Source organism: Canis lupus, chromosome 16 (assembly GCF_048164855.1).
Source record: "Canis lupus baileyi chromosome 16, mCanLup2.hap1, whole genome shotgun sequence".
NCBI lineage: Eukaryota > Metazoa > Chordata > Mammalia > Carnivora > Canidae > Canis > Canis lupus.
In genome coordinates this window covers 46,089,147-46,104,771 of record NC_132853.1, presented here as the reverse complement: position 1 = coordinate 46,104,771, position 15,625 = coordinate 46,089,147, and the positions used below count along the sequence as shown (strand labels likewise).

Genomic DNA, 15,625 nt, shown 5'->3' with positions numbered 1-15,625 from the left:
AAAAGTGTTTGATGATAGAACGAAAGAATTAAAAAAAAAAAAAAAGAAAAGAAAGAAAGAAAGAAAGAAATCTGCTTGCTTGCAGTTCTGGCGGTGGCCAGAACGCTACAATAAACTGTTGCTCTGCAGAGCTGGGGAGGGCGAGGGCAGGCAGTGGGGGGGGGGGGGGGGGGCGGGGGGAGGAAGCCGGGGCAGAGAGGCCGGAGAACTTGAAAGGCGGAGTTGGAACTCCGGCTGAGAGCGCCCCCGGGGGCGGCGGGGGCCTGGCAGGGGGCGTAGGAGGACGCGGGAAGGGTTAAGGCCGGAGCCGGGCGCGCGGCGGGGGCGGGCGGGCGGGCGCGGGGCGCTGTCCCTTTAAGGCGGGCGGCGCGGGCCTGCCGAGCGCGGCTGTGATTGGCGCGGCGGGATCACTGGCGGCCGAGCCCGGCCCGGGGGAGTCGGCTGGAGCCGGCTGCGCTTTGATAAGGTCCTGGCAACTCAGTAACAACCCGAGCGCCGGGAAATAAAAATAGCCGCTCGCAGCCATGGACCTCGGGGCCGCCCGGCGTCCCAGGCGCCCGTTTCCCCCGCCGAGAGCCCTGCAGTAGAAGGTGGGGGTGCGGGCGCGGCCCCCGCAGGGCCGCTTCAAAGGAAGCCCCCCCGGGCCGGGGCCGGGGCCGGGGCCGAGGTCGCGCGGGGCCGCGTCGCGGGCGCCGGGGGCGGGCGGGGGTCCGGGCGGGCCGGGGGGGCGCGGCGGGCCGACGGCCCCGGGGAGGGGCGGCAGGGGCGCGGGGGGCGGCCCGGGGCGCGGCCGGCGCGTACCTCCCTTTCAGGACCGTGCGCTCGGCTCGCGCCTTTGAAGTGCACAGTTAAATCCACGGCGCAGTTTTTGTTGGACGCGCCCGGAGGACATTTGGTGCGCGGAGTGACTGCTGGAAACAGGACCCGCGTTGAAAGCCGGGCCGGGCGGGGGCCGGAGGGGCCGGGGGCGGCCGCGGCGGGGGCGGGGGCGGGGGCCCACTCGGGTCTTTTGCATAAAAGGGGCGGCGGAGCGCGCCGCTCGCCCTCCCTCCCTCCCTCCCTCCCGAGGCTCCCGCTCCAGCCCCGGGGTCGTCGTCTCCCCGCGCCGCCCTCCCCCGCCGCGCGCCTCCCGATGCTCCCCGACGCCGCGACCGGCCCGGGGGGGCCCGGGGCTGCCGCCGCCAGCCGAGCCGGGGGCCGGGGCCGGGGCCCTGCCCGGGGCGCCTGCGAGGTCTCGCCGCGGAGCGCGCGCGCCGATGCCTGGTGAGTGCCGAGGCCGCGGCGGCCGGGCGGCCCGCGCGCTTTGATGTGCCGGCGGCCTTTGAAGTTGGCAGGCCGGCTATTTCGGGGCGCTCTCCGCGCGGGCGCGGCGCCCGGCGCTCCGGGGGGCTCGGCCCCGCCGCCCCGCGCGCCCGGAGCCGGGAGCCCGGGGCCCCCCTCCGCAGCCGGGCGGCGGGGCCCCCGGCGGAGAGACTTCTGCAAGTGGCGGCGGCGGCGGGGGCGGCGGGGGCGGCGGGGGCGGGTCTCGCCCCCACCCCCCGCCCCCCGCCCCCCGCCCCCCCGGGGTCGCGACGCTGCGGCCCTCACGGACGCGAGCCGGGGCGCGAGTGCGCGGGAGAGCTGCGGAAGGTGGGATGAGAGGGTGGCGGCGCCCCCCGCGCGCCCTCCCCGCCCCTCCCCCGCCTCTCCCTCCGCCCCCTCCTCCCCTCCCGCCTCTCGGCCCCCCTCCCCGCCTCCCCCCTCCCCTCCCCTCCCCTCCCCTCCCCTCCCGGCCGCCGGGCCGCGCTTAGGGGCCCCGAGCGCCGGGCCAGGCTCAGTCTGCGCGCAGGAGCGGCCCGAGCCCGGGGCGCCCGCGCCGCCCGCGTCCTCCTCCCCGCCCGGGCCCCGCGCCCCGCGCCCCGCGCCCCGTGCGGACAGGCAGGGACTCCGCGCGTCGCCATTGCTGGACCGGGCTGCCGCTTTCCGTGCCTTGGCTGCGGGCGCCTCTGCGAGCGGCGGCGCCGGGGACCGGCCCGGGCTCGGGGTGCGGCGAGCGCCCCGGGGGCTGCGGCTCCCGGCCCGGCGGCCCGAGAGGCCCCCGCCCCGGGGCTCTGGACGCGCTCGGTTGGATTTGGGCCGGGGGGGGGGGCGGGCCGGTGGGGCTCGGCGGAGATGAGAGCCCGGCCTCGGGCCGCCTTCGTCTTGCAGGTAACGGGGCCGCCCCACCTTCCCCCCGCCCGCACCCCGCCGGCTGCGGGGTCGCGCCCCATCCCCCGGCCCGCCCCATCCCCCGGCCCGCCCGGGTCGCTCCTTCCCGTGCTGGGGAGAGCGCCTTGTTTATTGGTTAGAGGAGACTTTTTCTCTTTTGGAGAAAAGACAGGATTGAGGTCAGTAGAGTTTGGGATTCTTGGCACAGGCAGTGGTAGCGTGAGACGGTTTGTGATCCGGTTCTGCAGGGCTTGCGGCTCCGGGAGGTGAGCTGGGGGCGGGGGCGGGGGCGGGGGCCGGGGCCAGGGGGCGGCGGGTCCCGAGGCTGCTCAGCGCCTCTCGCAAAGTTTGAAGATCAAAGTCTTGTCTGAGCGGGTGGGTTTCTGGTTCTGGGGGACGGGGGCCGCCGCGGTGTGGACTTGAGCCGGATTCTTGGCGGGAGGCGGGGGCGCAGCGGACATTTACATCTGGGTGGAGGGGGGCGCCCAGCTGGGAGCCCATTCCGCCCCTCGCTGGGCGGGCTTCTCGCTCGGCCGCGGATCTTCTGAATTTTTAAGGAGTGGGAAGGGGGAGCGCCGAGGGAGAGGGTGGGTGGGGGGAATGGGAACCAGATGCCGGGGAAGGGCACGTTTGGAGCTCGAGCTATCTGTGCGGAGCGCCGAGTGGGGAAATTTACCGAAATTGGTTTCACCTGCACACCGCCCGGCGGCTCCGAGTGCGCGTCTTTGGAGTTGATGCTGTCGTGGGGGAGGGGAGGGGAGCGGAGGGGAGCCGAGCCGAGGGGAGCCGAGCGGAGGGGAGCCGAGCCGAGCCGAGCCGAGCCCAGGCTGCCCTGCGTGCGCCCCGGCCGACCGGGTTTTGGAAGGTTCAGTCTTACACCTTCCAAACCCCTCCGCCCCCACCTCCCACCCTCCGCGCTCCCCGCTCACCTTCCCCGCCCCTCCCCCCCAATTGTGCAGGGAGCTCAGATTTCGCCTTTGAAAAAGCAGCGTCTGATACTTTAGATGAGCACCTCGCAGATAGCTGGGTTGCTTGATTTGAATTTGAGGAGTTGAAAAGCCTGTTTACTTTCTTGCTTTGATGTTGGGTAGATCTGGTTTTGATTAGATCAATACCCCTTTCTCTCTCCCTACCTCCCCCCTTCCTTTTCTTTCCAGAAAGGAGGCTCAGATGAGCCCCTGCTGACTTGAGAGAGAAAGAGAGACCACGCTGATTGCTGAGAGGAACTGGGGGAAGGGAACAAACAAACTCCGTCGCGAAGAACTCCCTCACCATGAGCAGTGCTGTGTTGGTGACTCGCCTCCCAGACCCCAGCAGCAGCTTCCACGAGGATGCCCCCCGACCCCCGGTTCCGGGGGAGGAAGGGGAGACCCCGCCGTGCCAGCCCGGGCTAGGAAAGGGTCAGGTCACCAAACCCATGCCCGTGTCCTCCAACGCCAGGCGCAATGAGGATGGGTTGGGGGAGCCCGAGGGGCGGGCGTCCCCGGATTCCCCTCTGACCCGGTGGACCAAGTCCTTGCACTCCTTGTTGGGCGATCAAGATGGTGCTTATCTCTTCCGCACTTTCCTGGAGAGGGACAAATGCGTGGATACCTTAGACTTCTGGTTTGCCTGCAACGGATTCAGGCAGATGAACCTGAAGGATACCAAAACTTTACGAGTAGCCAAAGCGATCTACAAAAGGTACATCGAGAACAACAGCATTGTCTCCAAGCAGCTGAAGCCTGCCACCAAAACCTACATAAGAGATGGCATCAAGAAGCAGCAGATTGATTCCATCATGTTTGACCAGGCACAGACTGAGATCCAGTCGGTGATGGAAGAAAATGCCTACCAGATGTTTTTGACTTCTGATATATACCTCGAATATGTGAGGAGTGGGGGAGAAAACACAGCTTACATGAGTAACGGGGGACTGGGCAGCCTCAAGGTCGTGTGTGGCTATCTCCCCACCTTGAATGAGGAAGAGGAGTGGGCTTGTGCGGACTTCAAGTGCAAACTGTCACCCACCGTGGTTGGCCTGTCCAGCAAAACCCTGAGGGCGACGGCGAATGTGAGGTCCACGGAGACTGTTGAAAATGGATACAGGTAAGACTTGGGCCGTCTGGGGAGGGGGCCCGGGAGGGCTGGGTGGACTCGGCAGATGTTTCGAGTTAAGTGGGGGGGCGGATGGTGGGATGGATGTGCTGCAGAGGCTGACAAAGGTCTGTTGAGAGCTAGGACCGCTGGCCACGGAGCCTTTGATCTTGGCTTGTCGTTGTTTAAAGTGGGGAGAAGTGCTGCAGACACAGCTAAATCTAAACCTGCAGTCTTCCAGGACTCACTTCAAACAGTGGCAAGCAGTATTCATTAATGCGGGTTACTTATTAGCCTGGACCAGTCTTAGAAGGCTGAGAGAGAGAGAGAGAGAGAGAGGATAGCAGCTTTTGATGCCTCTGAGTCACCGAATACACTAAGCACCGGTTTTGGAGGGGTCATTCACCACTAATCTGGAGAGAGAAATTAATGTGGCTTGGGAGGCAGCTGGGTTGTGGAGGCAGGAATATCGTGCGCACCCATTGGACGTGGGGGTAAGTGGGATCTTTTGAACTCCTCTGTTAAGATAAGAGCCAGCAATTGGCCTAACCGCTGAGGTGGTGGTTCTCTTTGTAGAATTCGGCACGGAACCCTCCTAACTGGGGGAGGTCCTGTGACTTTCCTGAATATAGGACCTCTGAGCTTTAGGCTCTGCTGGTATATTAATCTAGGTTTTAAATGCTTGCAGCCTGGGGTCAGGCCTCCATGGACGGTTGTGCGGCTTAGTGCTGGCGGAGAAGAGTCGTGGACAGAGGGGACGGGCCCCTGAAGTACTTTCCCTTTTTGAGGCTTCAAAGATCAACAGCCCTTTACGGAATGGCCAAGCCTTAAGATTCTTGACCTTTGGCAGCAATTTCAGACCTCCTGCTAGAATGAGTTTTTCAGTGTCTCTCCCTCCCTCCCCCTCCAGATACCCAAAATGAAGCTCTCTTTTCTAGATCCTTGTTGTTGGCATGCAGTGGAGAGGGGAGCACTTGATTGCTGTCTGCATGGCTTAGCTTGCTGCCCCTCCTGTGTTTTCCTTCGCGTGTTTGGGACCGGGGATGCACTCTGATGGCTGCCTCTGTGGAGATTGCCGTCTCCCTGTAGGGTAGGGTGTCCAGTGTCCGGCAGTAGCTAGAGGGGCAGGGGAGTCGGGTCTGAGCCTGATCGAGGGGTGATTGAGAGGTGATTGAGAGGTGGCGGAGAGTGGACTTTTTCACTGGGAGCGAAGAGCTTAGGCTCTGACCACCAGAGGGCGCTCCTGCAGCCCCCGGAGCTGCTTTACCGGATCTCAGACATCTGGTCTACACCTAAGTGGAACTGGATTGGCTTTTGAGAGGAAGCATAGGATCACGTGAAAGGAGTTGTTTCAGCATCTTTAAGCTGATGGTTTCAGATTGTTCTGGGGAAGATACTAGATCGGGCCTCTGTGCCTGGGCAGTCACCCGGCGGCACCTGCTGCTACCGCCCCGGTGCATTAGATGCACATTCTGGTAAATCTGTGCTGGTCTCCTTGCTCTCCGGTTTTGGCAGCTGTAGCGGAGACTACTTAAGTCCTGTGGTAAGGCTGCTTCTCCAGGGGCTTTCCGACAGTGGAGCTTCTGTGTCTTCCCAGCATCAGGACCTGAGCGTCCCTTCTGTAAACAGCACCGCGTGTGGTTTGTGTGTGGTTTGGGATGGCACCCGGAAGAAAGTGCTCCCAGGCAGGACCCTGCTGCGACCCCTCCCCTTTGTGGGTGGGCAGGAGAGAGCCAGCCTGTGAGTGCCCCTCCTTCCAAAGGCCTCCCCTGGGATTTTACCAGGATTAAACTTTCTAGAGATGACTCTTGTGAAGCTCTTGAGATCCTGGGAGCAGGGACCAAAGATCCCTTGTGTTTCCAGTGCTTGCCTTCCTGGTTGTGAGCTGTGGGCACGTTTGATCCATATAGCTAACACCTTTTCACCTGTCCCTGGAGTTGCTACGCTCTGTGTGTGTTTCCTCCCACTGTTGGGTTGAAATGAAGTGTTTTACCTGGACTCCCCGAAGCCCACACGTCTTAACTGGGCATCATCACAGATAACTTAAGACCTATCTCATTTCGTTTTGACACGCAAGCTCTTCAGGTGTACCTATGGTGTATTGGGAGGTGTCCCAAATTATTCCAAGGCCCAGCTTCCAGCCCTGTTCACTCATCACTACCTGAGGGTTCCCAGATGTCCTCCTGTACAATGATAGGGCACCATCCCTTCTGTTCATGTCTTACATTGCTGTTGGGATCAAGATAATAGACCAGAAAGCCCTTTGTAAAGGGAAATGTTCCCAACTCTCGCAAAGCATTAGCATTCGAATCCTTGAATCATGATAAGGAGTGGATTTGTGAAAAGGGTGACCAGGTTAGGATACCGCTTTCGGAGAGTGACTCTGGGCTTCTAGATTCACTGTAAAGTTGGAGAGTAGTCCCCACCCCCAACTCCACCCCCCTGAAGTCTGTCTTTTCAGCCAGTTCTTGGGATGTAGGGATCCTGTCCAACTCTTTCAAGCCCGCCTCCCCTTCCAGTAGGCTCACTCATCAAGCAAGGTACGTGGCAGATGGGATGGGCTTCAGAAGCCAGTGACATGAATGAAACCGACAACTCGAGCCCTGCTGAGGGGTCCGCCTGCCTTCGCTGTTGAGGAGCAGCCTTGGCAGCTGGGTGCCAAGAGCGCTGGCTCGTCTTCCAAGCCCTGTGTTTACCTTGGTCACTCAGCGGAGGCCTCCTTTCTAATGACTTGTTTGTGTCCTCACTGATTTGGTGTCAGGTTTAATATAAATAGTTGGAACGGAAGAGCAGGAATTATTCTCAGAGGGAAGGACTCTGGTTTGTGAGTGCTTGAGTGGGCTGCCTGGGCTTTTGATGGTCTCTATAAATAACTTTGAGCAAGAGTGACCGGTTGGTGGAAGCACGTGTAAAAGCCCCACTGCGCAGACACTCGCGTGCACGCACATACACACACACACACACACACACACACACAGTGTTGAGGTGTGTGTAGAGGGGCTGTGGGATTAGGAGCTCAGCCCAGCATTTATTTTGGGAAGGACACAGTGTTGGGCTCACAGAGTGCTCCCTTGTGTCCTTCCCCGTCTGCCCTGGCACTGGGGCCATCCTGTGCCAGCTGGGTCTCCTCTGTCTCCCATTGGACCCTCTCCTCTGGCCTCCCTTAAAAATAAGTCAGGCCTAGCAGATGGCCCTCTGCTGGCTCCAAGTGCTTCCTGTTCTCTGAAAGAACTCGCTGATGAGGCCCGTTTTTGTGCGAAGCCACTGGAATCAAGCTTGGCTTCAATTATCAAAGAAAATGATGCCATAGGAAAGATATGCTGGAAGCAGTAGCCTCCAGTTAGAGGCTGGAATCTCTGATGAAGGCAGTTTGCTGAGACACACTTGTAGAAGTCCGCCTCTCCGAATGGCTCAGCCACCCAGTGCTAGGCCCCTCCCTGAGCACCCCCTGCTCTTGCCTTAGCAAACTGCCCTTTGGGCGGTGACTTGGTGAGTACATGGTCAGAGGGCTTGTGGAAAGCCCTAAACGCACAGCTTTCGAAGCAAATACTTTTTTAAGTTGCATTGTTTTGAGAGGAGATCCAGAAGGAGGCCCCAAAGGTCAGGTCTGTTGTGACGCCTGGATGGCAGCTTTGCCCTGCTGTATGGGGAGGGGGCAGGGGCCACAGCACTGGCATCTAGATAAGAGATAAGAGTAAGCTGGGGAGGGAAAAAAAAAAAAAAAAGCCAGCAAACAATTTCCCTTCCCTTAAGGTCCCAGGAGACTGTGCTACCTGACGGCTGAAAGCCCTTTGCACACGCAAGCTTCGAGCGGAGGTCCGTGGATGCATTCCCAGTGCAAAATCTGTACCATAGGCCTCTGCTCTCTGTAGGAATTTAAAATCCTTGCAGTAACTGTGAGAGCACAGCAGCCCCGAGAAATAATCAAAGCATCTGGGTACAATTACTGTAGCGTGGTCGAGTTTCTTTCTTTCTTTTCTTTTTCTTTCTTTCTTTCTTTCTTTCTTTCTTTCTTTCTTTCTTTCTTTCTTTCAGATTCAAGAAAAGAACTCTAATCCACTCTTAAAATCATGTGGCGATTTTGACAACATTCTGGGTTCTTAAAAATTAAGTTTCTGTCTCTCCTCCACAACCCTGCTCCTTCCTCGTCTTCGTCCCCCCCCCCCCCCCTTATGATTGCAGGAAAATCCAAATACTTTCCTGCAGTCAAGTGAGCTAAGGGCAGTATAGTCCATGTTTAATTACTGGTCGCACAGGAGCCCTCTATTTTGGAAGCGAGGGAGGACAAGTTTATTTTGGGATCCGTGTGTTTTGTGATCTACTCCAAGGAGTGCAAAGCCGTGAGCACACATGGGATTTGGGGAGGGAGGAGGGATTTCTATTGAGTCATTTGCTCCCTGTAGAGGTTGACTTCAGGACATTGTCACTGAGTTAATGCCACAGGGACAGAGCGGTGGAGTCAGAGAGAGTGTCTGAATGCTCTTTAGGGCTCTGTGGGCTCTTTTGATCTTGCACTAATGCCTCTTAGACTAAAATACTTTTCAGCAACCCCATCAGATGGCCCTCAGGTCTTTTAAGGAAGTTCAGCAAAGGCTAGAATTTCTGCCATGCTCGGCCAGCTGGGGAGACACAGAGAAGACCGATCTGGTCCTTGCCCTCATGGAGCTTACAGTCTGGTTGCACAGGACAGGCATTCATCATGTAGACACACCAGCGCCGCGTGACTACGAGTCATGCTAAATTCCGCAGAAGAAAGAAGGGCCACGACAGCTCTGTTCTCCTCGGCAGCTGGTTTGGGGGGGGGTATTACTAATATCTCTCCAAATCACAGTGCCCTGGTTCTTCAGAGAACATAAGAACTTTGTGCTGATGGCCACATTTGAACCATGTATTTTTTAGGTGGGGACCCTACGTCCATGGAGGCGGTGACTCGACTGTGGTCACCTGCTGGCTGGGAGCCAAGTCAGCACCAGCTCTTGACCTCTTGATTCCCGTTCCCTATCCAGGGCTTAGAGCACTTTCCTACCACTGGGTTTCTGAAAGCTAGGAGGGGACCCTGAAGAGGTGTCTTCGTCTGCCCTGCTTTGAGGCAGTAGCCATGTCTAAGCACTTGAGAGAGGAGGGAACTTTGGATTGTTTTAAGCACTTGGATGAGTCTATAGCCCCATACACTCCAGGGCTCTAGTTGGACCAAGTAGGAAGTGCTTTCTATGGACTTAAAAGTCCATTTCCTCTTGTCCTGCCTTTACTGGCAGTGCCAGACACAGCCATCCTCTCTTCTCTTTTGACTTCCCTTATCAACTAGGAAACTCTTTTACTCAATCATCTCTCCTCCAAGAAAAGTCATCTGCCTTTCCTTTGCTCCCACTCGTACTCTCTCTCCAGCCTTGGTGTCTCCAAATGCCATATTGAGGACACGAGACCGCAGCTGAGGCATGGAGGGCCTTACCGTCCTCATGTAATCATCGCCGCATATCCTGGGAGGTGGGGAGACTTCTTGTCCTCTACCGATGGGAGGACAGAGCCTGTGCCTCAATGACAGCTCAGGGTCACCCGGTCCAAGATACTCAGCGGGTTCAAGTATGCCATTCCTCATTTGCACTTTCTGGTCAGTTCTGCATCCACGTACTGTTTCCAAGATGTGGCCTTATGTTCCATTCCAGCTTGATAGAGCAGAATCATGGTTCCCACTGACGCTGAGCCCTCTAGGAGTCTGGATGTGGGTTCCCTGTGGCCACATCCCCAGCCAAGTGGCCTCCAATGAGGCTTTTGGCCCCTACCTAGGGCTCTGGGCCCCCTGCCCTGGTTGTGAGGCTATAAGGTGACTGAGCAGTAGACACTCCTTGAGCACCTACTGTGTGCGCCAAACAGCACACCTCTACTAAGCGCTCAGTCTTTGGCAACTTGGTTTTTATTCACATTTCTAAACTAAAGATGCTGCCTTTGGTTCATTCTGGCTCTAGAATGTTTGGACTCTGGACATAGCCTTAGCAGCAGGGCCTGCCTGTTAACCATCTTTCCCATCGCAGCCGCCCCTGCTTAGGGTCTGACACCAGACTGTGGCCACAGCTCCTGCCCGCACCCCACCCTCCCTCAGTCCAATGTGGTGGCACAGCCTGGGTCATGCATGCCGCCAGAACTTTTCAAACCCTCGAGGCTGGTCTTTGTATTAGGCAAAAAGAGTTTGGTTGAGAGCCAAACAAATCAGTGTCACGCAGGTGATGTCTGGCTCTGACCCCAGGCAGGCTGGTGAGGTGGGCCCAGAGCTCCTCCTCCCCTCGGGGGCTGCGAGCACAGGATGGTGTGATGTGTGTGAACATGTGCCCCTCTTTGTGAGCCTGTGCCAACACTGTGCCTCCCCTGGGGCACCCCCCTGTTAATGGGGACCAGGCCACTGGTGCCAGGAGACCAGGGACTCTGGTGGGGCCAATCCAGAGCCTGCAACGGTGCCACACACATAGGAGGTGAACAGGAGCTGGGTGATGGCACGCAGGGACTGCTTTGACCTTTCAAGAGACCCTTTCATCTGCCATCCCCCAAGGCCATCCTTATAGAGATCTGAGCAATGGCCTGATGGAGTCAGTTCTCTCCTCTGGGCCTTCCCCTTCTCCCCCAGTTGATTCCTTTGCTGTTGGCTTAGACTTGGTGGGCCCAATGGAGGGTGCCAGGGTCTGTCAAGGGGGCCTTTTGCAGGCCCCTTCCTGCAGCCCGCTGCCCACTGTGGCTCCTTCCTCCTTCTCCCCTCACTTAGGAGGAATGCAACCCAGCAGGGGACAGACACACTGGTTGTTCTGAGAGGAGATCAAGAGGGCAGGGTGGGGAGGCAGAGGCCACTGAAACAAAGGGCAGGAGACACCAGAGGAGGGGCCCGGACCTTCCTTTGAAACAGCTGTGCTGCTCATTTTAATCCTGTGGTCTTGGTCTTAGCCGGGCTGCCGGTGGGGGAGGGCACAGCAGGGCCCGGCTCCAGGGGTGGGGTGTGGGGGGTGGAAGTCCTGAACGTTGTCTTGAGCTTTTCCATCCCATCCGCCCAGTGTGCTGGGCCCAGGGTTGAGATGAGTGGGCTGTGCTAGGTCCTTGGCTGCTTGAATCTCGGAGCTATGCTAACAGACCCGGGATAGGGAGCTTGGATGCGTACGACATCTTGGGGCCCGAAAACTGTGTTCTTCCAGTGCAGGCTTGGACGTGGCCGTGGGAGGGAGAAGACCCTTCCCCTCTACAAACGTTTTCTCCTCTTTCATGTGATAGCCTCCCCCCTAGTGCAGAGTCCTGTGCCTTCCTCTTTCGGAGGGTGTGTTTAGCACTTTGTAGGATCCCCAGGGCTGCTCAAGGCTTCCTCTGTTCCTGGCAGACCTGCCCTTGGCAGCAGACGAACCTAGCCCGCTTTCTCCCCAGGGCTGGCTGGTGGCTCACCTGTCTTCCCTAAGTGGCCCCTGCTGTCTGCCCGGATGTGCAACCGGCCCGGGCAGCAGGTTGGCTTGAGCACGTGGCGGGCTGGTGCGTCCCGGGGTTGCCTGGTTACGGGGGTGTCTGGTGCGAGGTCATGATGCGCTGCCCTTGTACTTTTCCCACAGGTCCTTCAAGAGGAGCGATCCCGTTAATCCATACCACGTAGGTTCTGGCTATGTCTTCGCGCCAGCTACCAGCGCCAATGATAGTGAGATCTCCAGCGATGCGCTGACGGATGACTCCATGTCCATGACGGACAGCAGCGTGTAAGTATCCTGCTGGCCCCACCGTGGACGTGGTTGGCAGCGTGGCCCGCTGGGCCAGCGGCACAGTCCTCAGCCGGCCTCAGCTGCCTTTGCAAACCCCGTCTCTGTGTGTGGACACTTGCGTGGTAGGCGGGGAGTGTGCAGGTGCCGGTGCTGGTGTGTGTGTGGGGGAAGGGTGGAGTGGGGGAGGGGGTGTGTTAAGCCTTGAGCCTTGAAGGCCCGTCAAGTTGCTAGAAAACTAAAATACGGTAGAAGGTTGAGATGATCATCTTGAGTTTAAAAGCCCATCTGGAACACCTGGGTGGCTCAGCAGTTAAGCATCTGCCTTCAGCTCAGGGTGTGATCCTGGGGTCCCTGGATCGAATCCCGCATCGGGCTTCCTGCATGGAGCCTGCTTCTCCCTCTGCCTGTGTCTCTGCCTCTCCCTCTCTCTGTGTCTCTCATGAATAAATAGATAAAAATCTTAAAAAAAAAAAAAAAAAGGAAAAAGAAAGAAAGAAACCCATCTTCTGGCTGTCCTTTTGCCTTTCTTCCCTGGGTAGAAGTGCTGGGCTGCTCTTGGAACCCGGTGTCCAGTCTGCAGAACCAGCAGCGGGGAGCAGGGTTTGTGTGTGGGTGTGTTCACTGTTTTCTGAAGGAAAAAGCATTGAAGGTGAGACTCAGAAAGCCAGAGGTCTCTCAGGGTCCACCATATGTGCTGTCCCCTCATGGATGTGTTCGCTGGACGTTGTTCAGTTCACTAAGTGTTGGCAGGTGCCTTGTCTGTGTCAGGTTCTACCCCTGAGTGGGGCTTGTCTCCAGTCACCTGATCTTGGATCTTTTGACGATGAATGCATCCGGCATAGTAGGAGTTTGTTCCTTTTTTTTAAAAAAAGCTGGGGGTGGGGATCTCTGGGTGGCTCAGCGGTTTGGCGCCTGCCTTCGGCCCAGGGCGTGATCCTAGAGTCCTGAGATCGAGTCCCACGTCGGGATCCCTGCAGGGAGCCTGCTTCTCCCTCTGCGTGTGTCTCTGCCTTTCTCTCCCTGTCTCTGTATATCTCATGAATAAAGAAAATCTTAAAAAAAGAGAGAGAGATAAGAAAGAATTTATTATTGAAGGATATTGAAGGATAGTTGACACAATGTTCTATTCGATTCAGGTGTGCAGCATAGCGAATCCACATTTCTGCACGTTACTCAGTGCTCAGCACAATAAGCGTAGTCCCCACCTGTCACCACACAGTGTTGTTTCAGAGCGACCGGTGATAGTGCCCATGCTGTACTCTTCATCTCTGCAACCTCCTTACTGTGTTCCTGGAGGCTTGTACCTCTTCATGCTCTTCACCTATTTTGTGCATCCCCGCCATCCACCTCGGTTTGTTTCTTCGCTTTCTGAAAACAATCCAAGTCATCTGCGTGGTAGGTCTGATGAGGTCGGCAGGCCATCCGGTGGGGTCACAATTTGCATCAAAAGTCATTCAGAGTCACGCAGTGGTGATCTCTGAGTGGAGAAAAGCCATTCTCTGTGTCTCCTTGCAGGCTGTGTGTATGTGTGTGTTGAGCTGGGTATCCCCATCTCTTGCCATCCTTTGAGGTTCTGATTCGGGAGGTTCAAGGGAGGTGGAGCATGGGATTGGGCAAAACTTTCAAGAGCTCACCCAACTTCCACTGGAGAATTAACCATTCCAGAAAGGGTCTTTGAAGCCTTCCCACAAGTTGGGATCTCTTTTGATAAGGGGACAGTTTTGAAAGGCAAACCCACTGAGCTGTGTATTAGGACATATGTAGAGTTTGTTCATTTTACCATCTTAAAACTGGACCATCTCTTCTTCCAGTTTGTTTGAAATGATCTGGTTTCTTCTGGCCAGTGTCCTGTTTTTTGGCCTGTGGCATGGAGCCAGTTGGAAGGGAAGTTGATGAAGTTGGTTTGGGAATCCACTATTGGTTTTCCTCATGTTACCTCTGATTCCCTGTTAGTAAAGGGAGAGAGAGCCACAAGGTGACAGGTTCCATTTTAATAAAAGAAGAGCATTTTGGCATTAGTGAAATTAGAATAAGAGACACACATCTTTCATCCAGCATGGAGAAATGAGGGCTTCCACGGAAGCTAGTTTTTTATCCCAACTCCACATACTTGAGAAAAATGACCTTTTGATGGTCACAGTCCTTAAAATAATACGTTTTTGTTCTATTTTTATTGAATGGTATCAGGCATAATTTATTGCTTGATCTCAACCATTGGTATCAAGATCTGTTTTCCTACCATGTAGGGTAGGAGGCCATGTCAGGCTCTCTGCCCCCCACATACATGCTGGCAGTGCCCCCACTTTTTGAAAATGGTTGTTCTTTTTTTCTCTTGGTCATTCTGCCTGCTGTCCTATCTCACTCCCATCTCTGTGCTTGCTTCTAGCAACATCACTCCTTCAGCTTTCATTTGTGGATTGCGTGAGGGAGGAGTCTTAGCCTATTGAGTAAAAGGAGAGAAAGTTGGGTTGGAATGAGGGCGTTGAGTGAATCTCCCAAATCAAATGTAGTTGACACTGTAAGGCTTCTGTTTGGTGTTTTTAGAGACTGTTTTTGGCTGGCTTTCTGCCCTTGCCCGCATTTCACTCCCCACCATTGAGGTGTTGCTTTGGGGTTGTGATGAGCCGACTTGGGTGTAGTCTCCATCATGCCTGAGCCTCACAAGACCCAGTCAGAAAGGGAGGCAGTCACCTGTGACTTTCACAGTAGGGGGACAGTAGGACCCAAGGCTGGTGCAGCAGGATGGAGCTCACGTCTGAGGCCCTTGGAGAATTTCCAGCATGAGGTGTCAGTAGGACCAGTTGATGATGAGACCTTTGAGCCACTTTGAGTTTCTTTCATTTATTAGAGAACCAGGCTGCTTTCTTTTTTAATGGTTTGGGGGAGGGGTAGGAGAGAATAGATTCCAACTTCTCCCCTGCTCTCCCCATCCACCCCCCCTTCATTATTCCCTTCTTAGAAGAACTTTCTTAATTTTCTTTTTTTTTTTAGAGGTGACTTTAACATTCTCAGCCTTCCTGCTTCAGCTAAGGCACTCGTGGACTTGGAGTACCGCCTAGGCCCTGTCCAGGATCAGAGGAGTAACCTTTGCCAGTCAGCTCTTCTAGGTAGCCAGGCTACCTAGCTGTAGCCAGTAAAGTCCACTTGGGTCTAGAGACAGAAAAGGGCGAGCCTCTTCATGTGCACCTTTCTCTTTGGGATCCCAAGTAGGCAGGACCTCAGCGTTGTTAGCTGTTTTGGGTTGGTGGTGAGTAAACCAGGACCTCAAGACCGAGGGAAGGTTCCCAGAAGGCTGGGAGACCTGGGGCCTCAGTGTTGGGTCTGATCTGAGCCTTCTCCCAACCAAGTGGGCAAGTGATTGTCCCATGAAGCCACTGCAGCTGGACCCACGTGGGCATGTTCTTGTCACCTAGGGGCGAATTTCTCATCCGTGTAGGATCCTCCTCTCTCTGGAGTTGACAGGGCAGTTTGCCTCCTGCTGCCCACTGTGGTCTCTGGCAGGTCTCTGGGATGAGAGCCCCTGGGATGCCGGGGGTGGTCCCCGTGGGTCTCAGGCTGCCAGGTGCTTGGGGGCGGGGGGTCCCTGGGCCCTCCTGCTCTCCTGCCCCACAGGCCTGGCATGTCCTGAGCTCCCGGGCTGTGTG

At 56.8% G+C, this 15,625-nt stretch overlaps 1 protein-coding gene across 7 annotated transcripts in view; it reads left to right on the top strand.

Annotated features, from left to right (window-relative positions):
- Positions 1 to 450: 450 nt before the first annotated feature.
- Positions 451 to 15,625, top strand: part of AXIN2 (axin 2) — a 31,093-nt gene continuing 15,918 nt past the window's right edge. For 3 of the 7 annotated variants that reach the window (XR_012009148.1, XM_072781064.1, XM_072781058.1), the window contains exons 1-3: positions 451 to 590; positions 3,345 to 4,275; positions 11,838 to 11,978. Coding sequence is in view for 6 of the 7 variants with exons in the window: in XM_072781064.1 (XP_072637165.1) it covers positions 3,461 to 4,275; positions 11,838 to 11,978 (956 nt within the window). In the remaining variant the exon portion in view is untranslated. Of the gene's footprint in view, positions 591 to 1,148; positions 1,264 to 2,065; positions 2,188 to 2,272; positions 2,454 to 3,114; positions 4,276 to 11,837; positions 11,979 to 15,625 lie in introns of those variants that run through there. The other 4 variants (XM_072781061.1, XM_072781062.1, XM_072781063.1 and 1 more) reach the window with 4 other exon arrangements.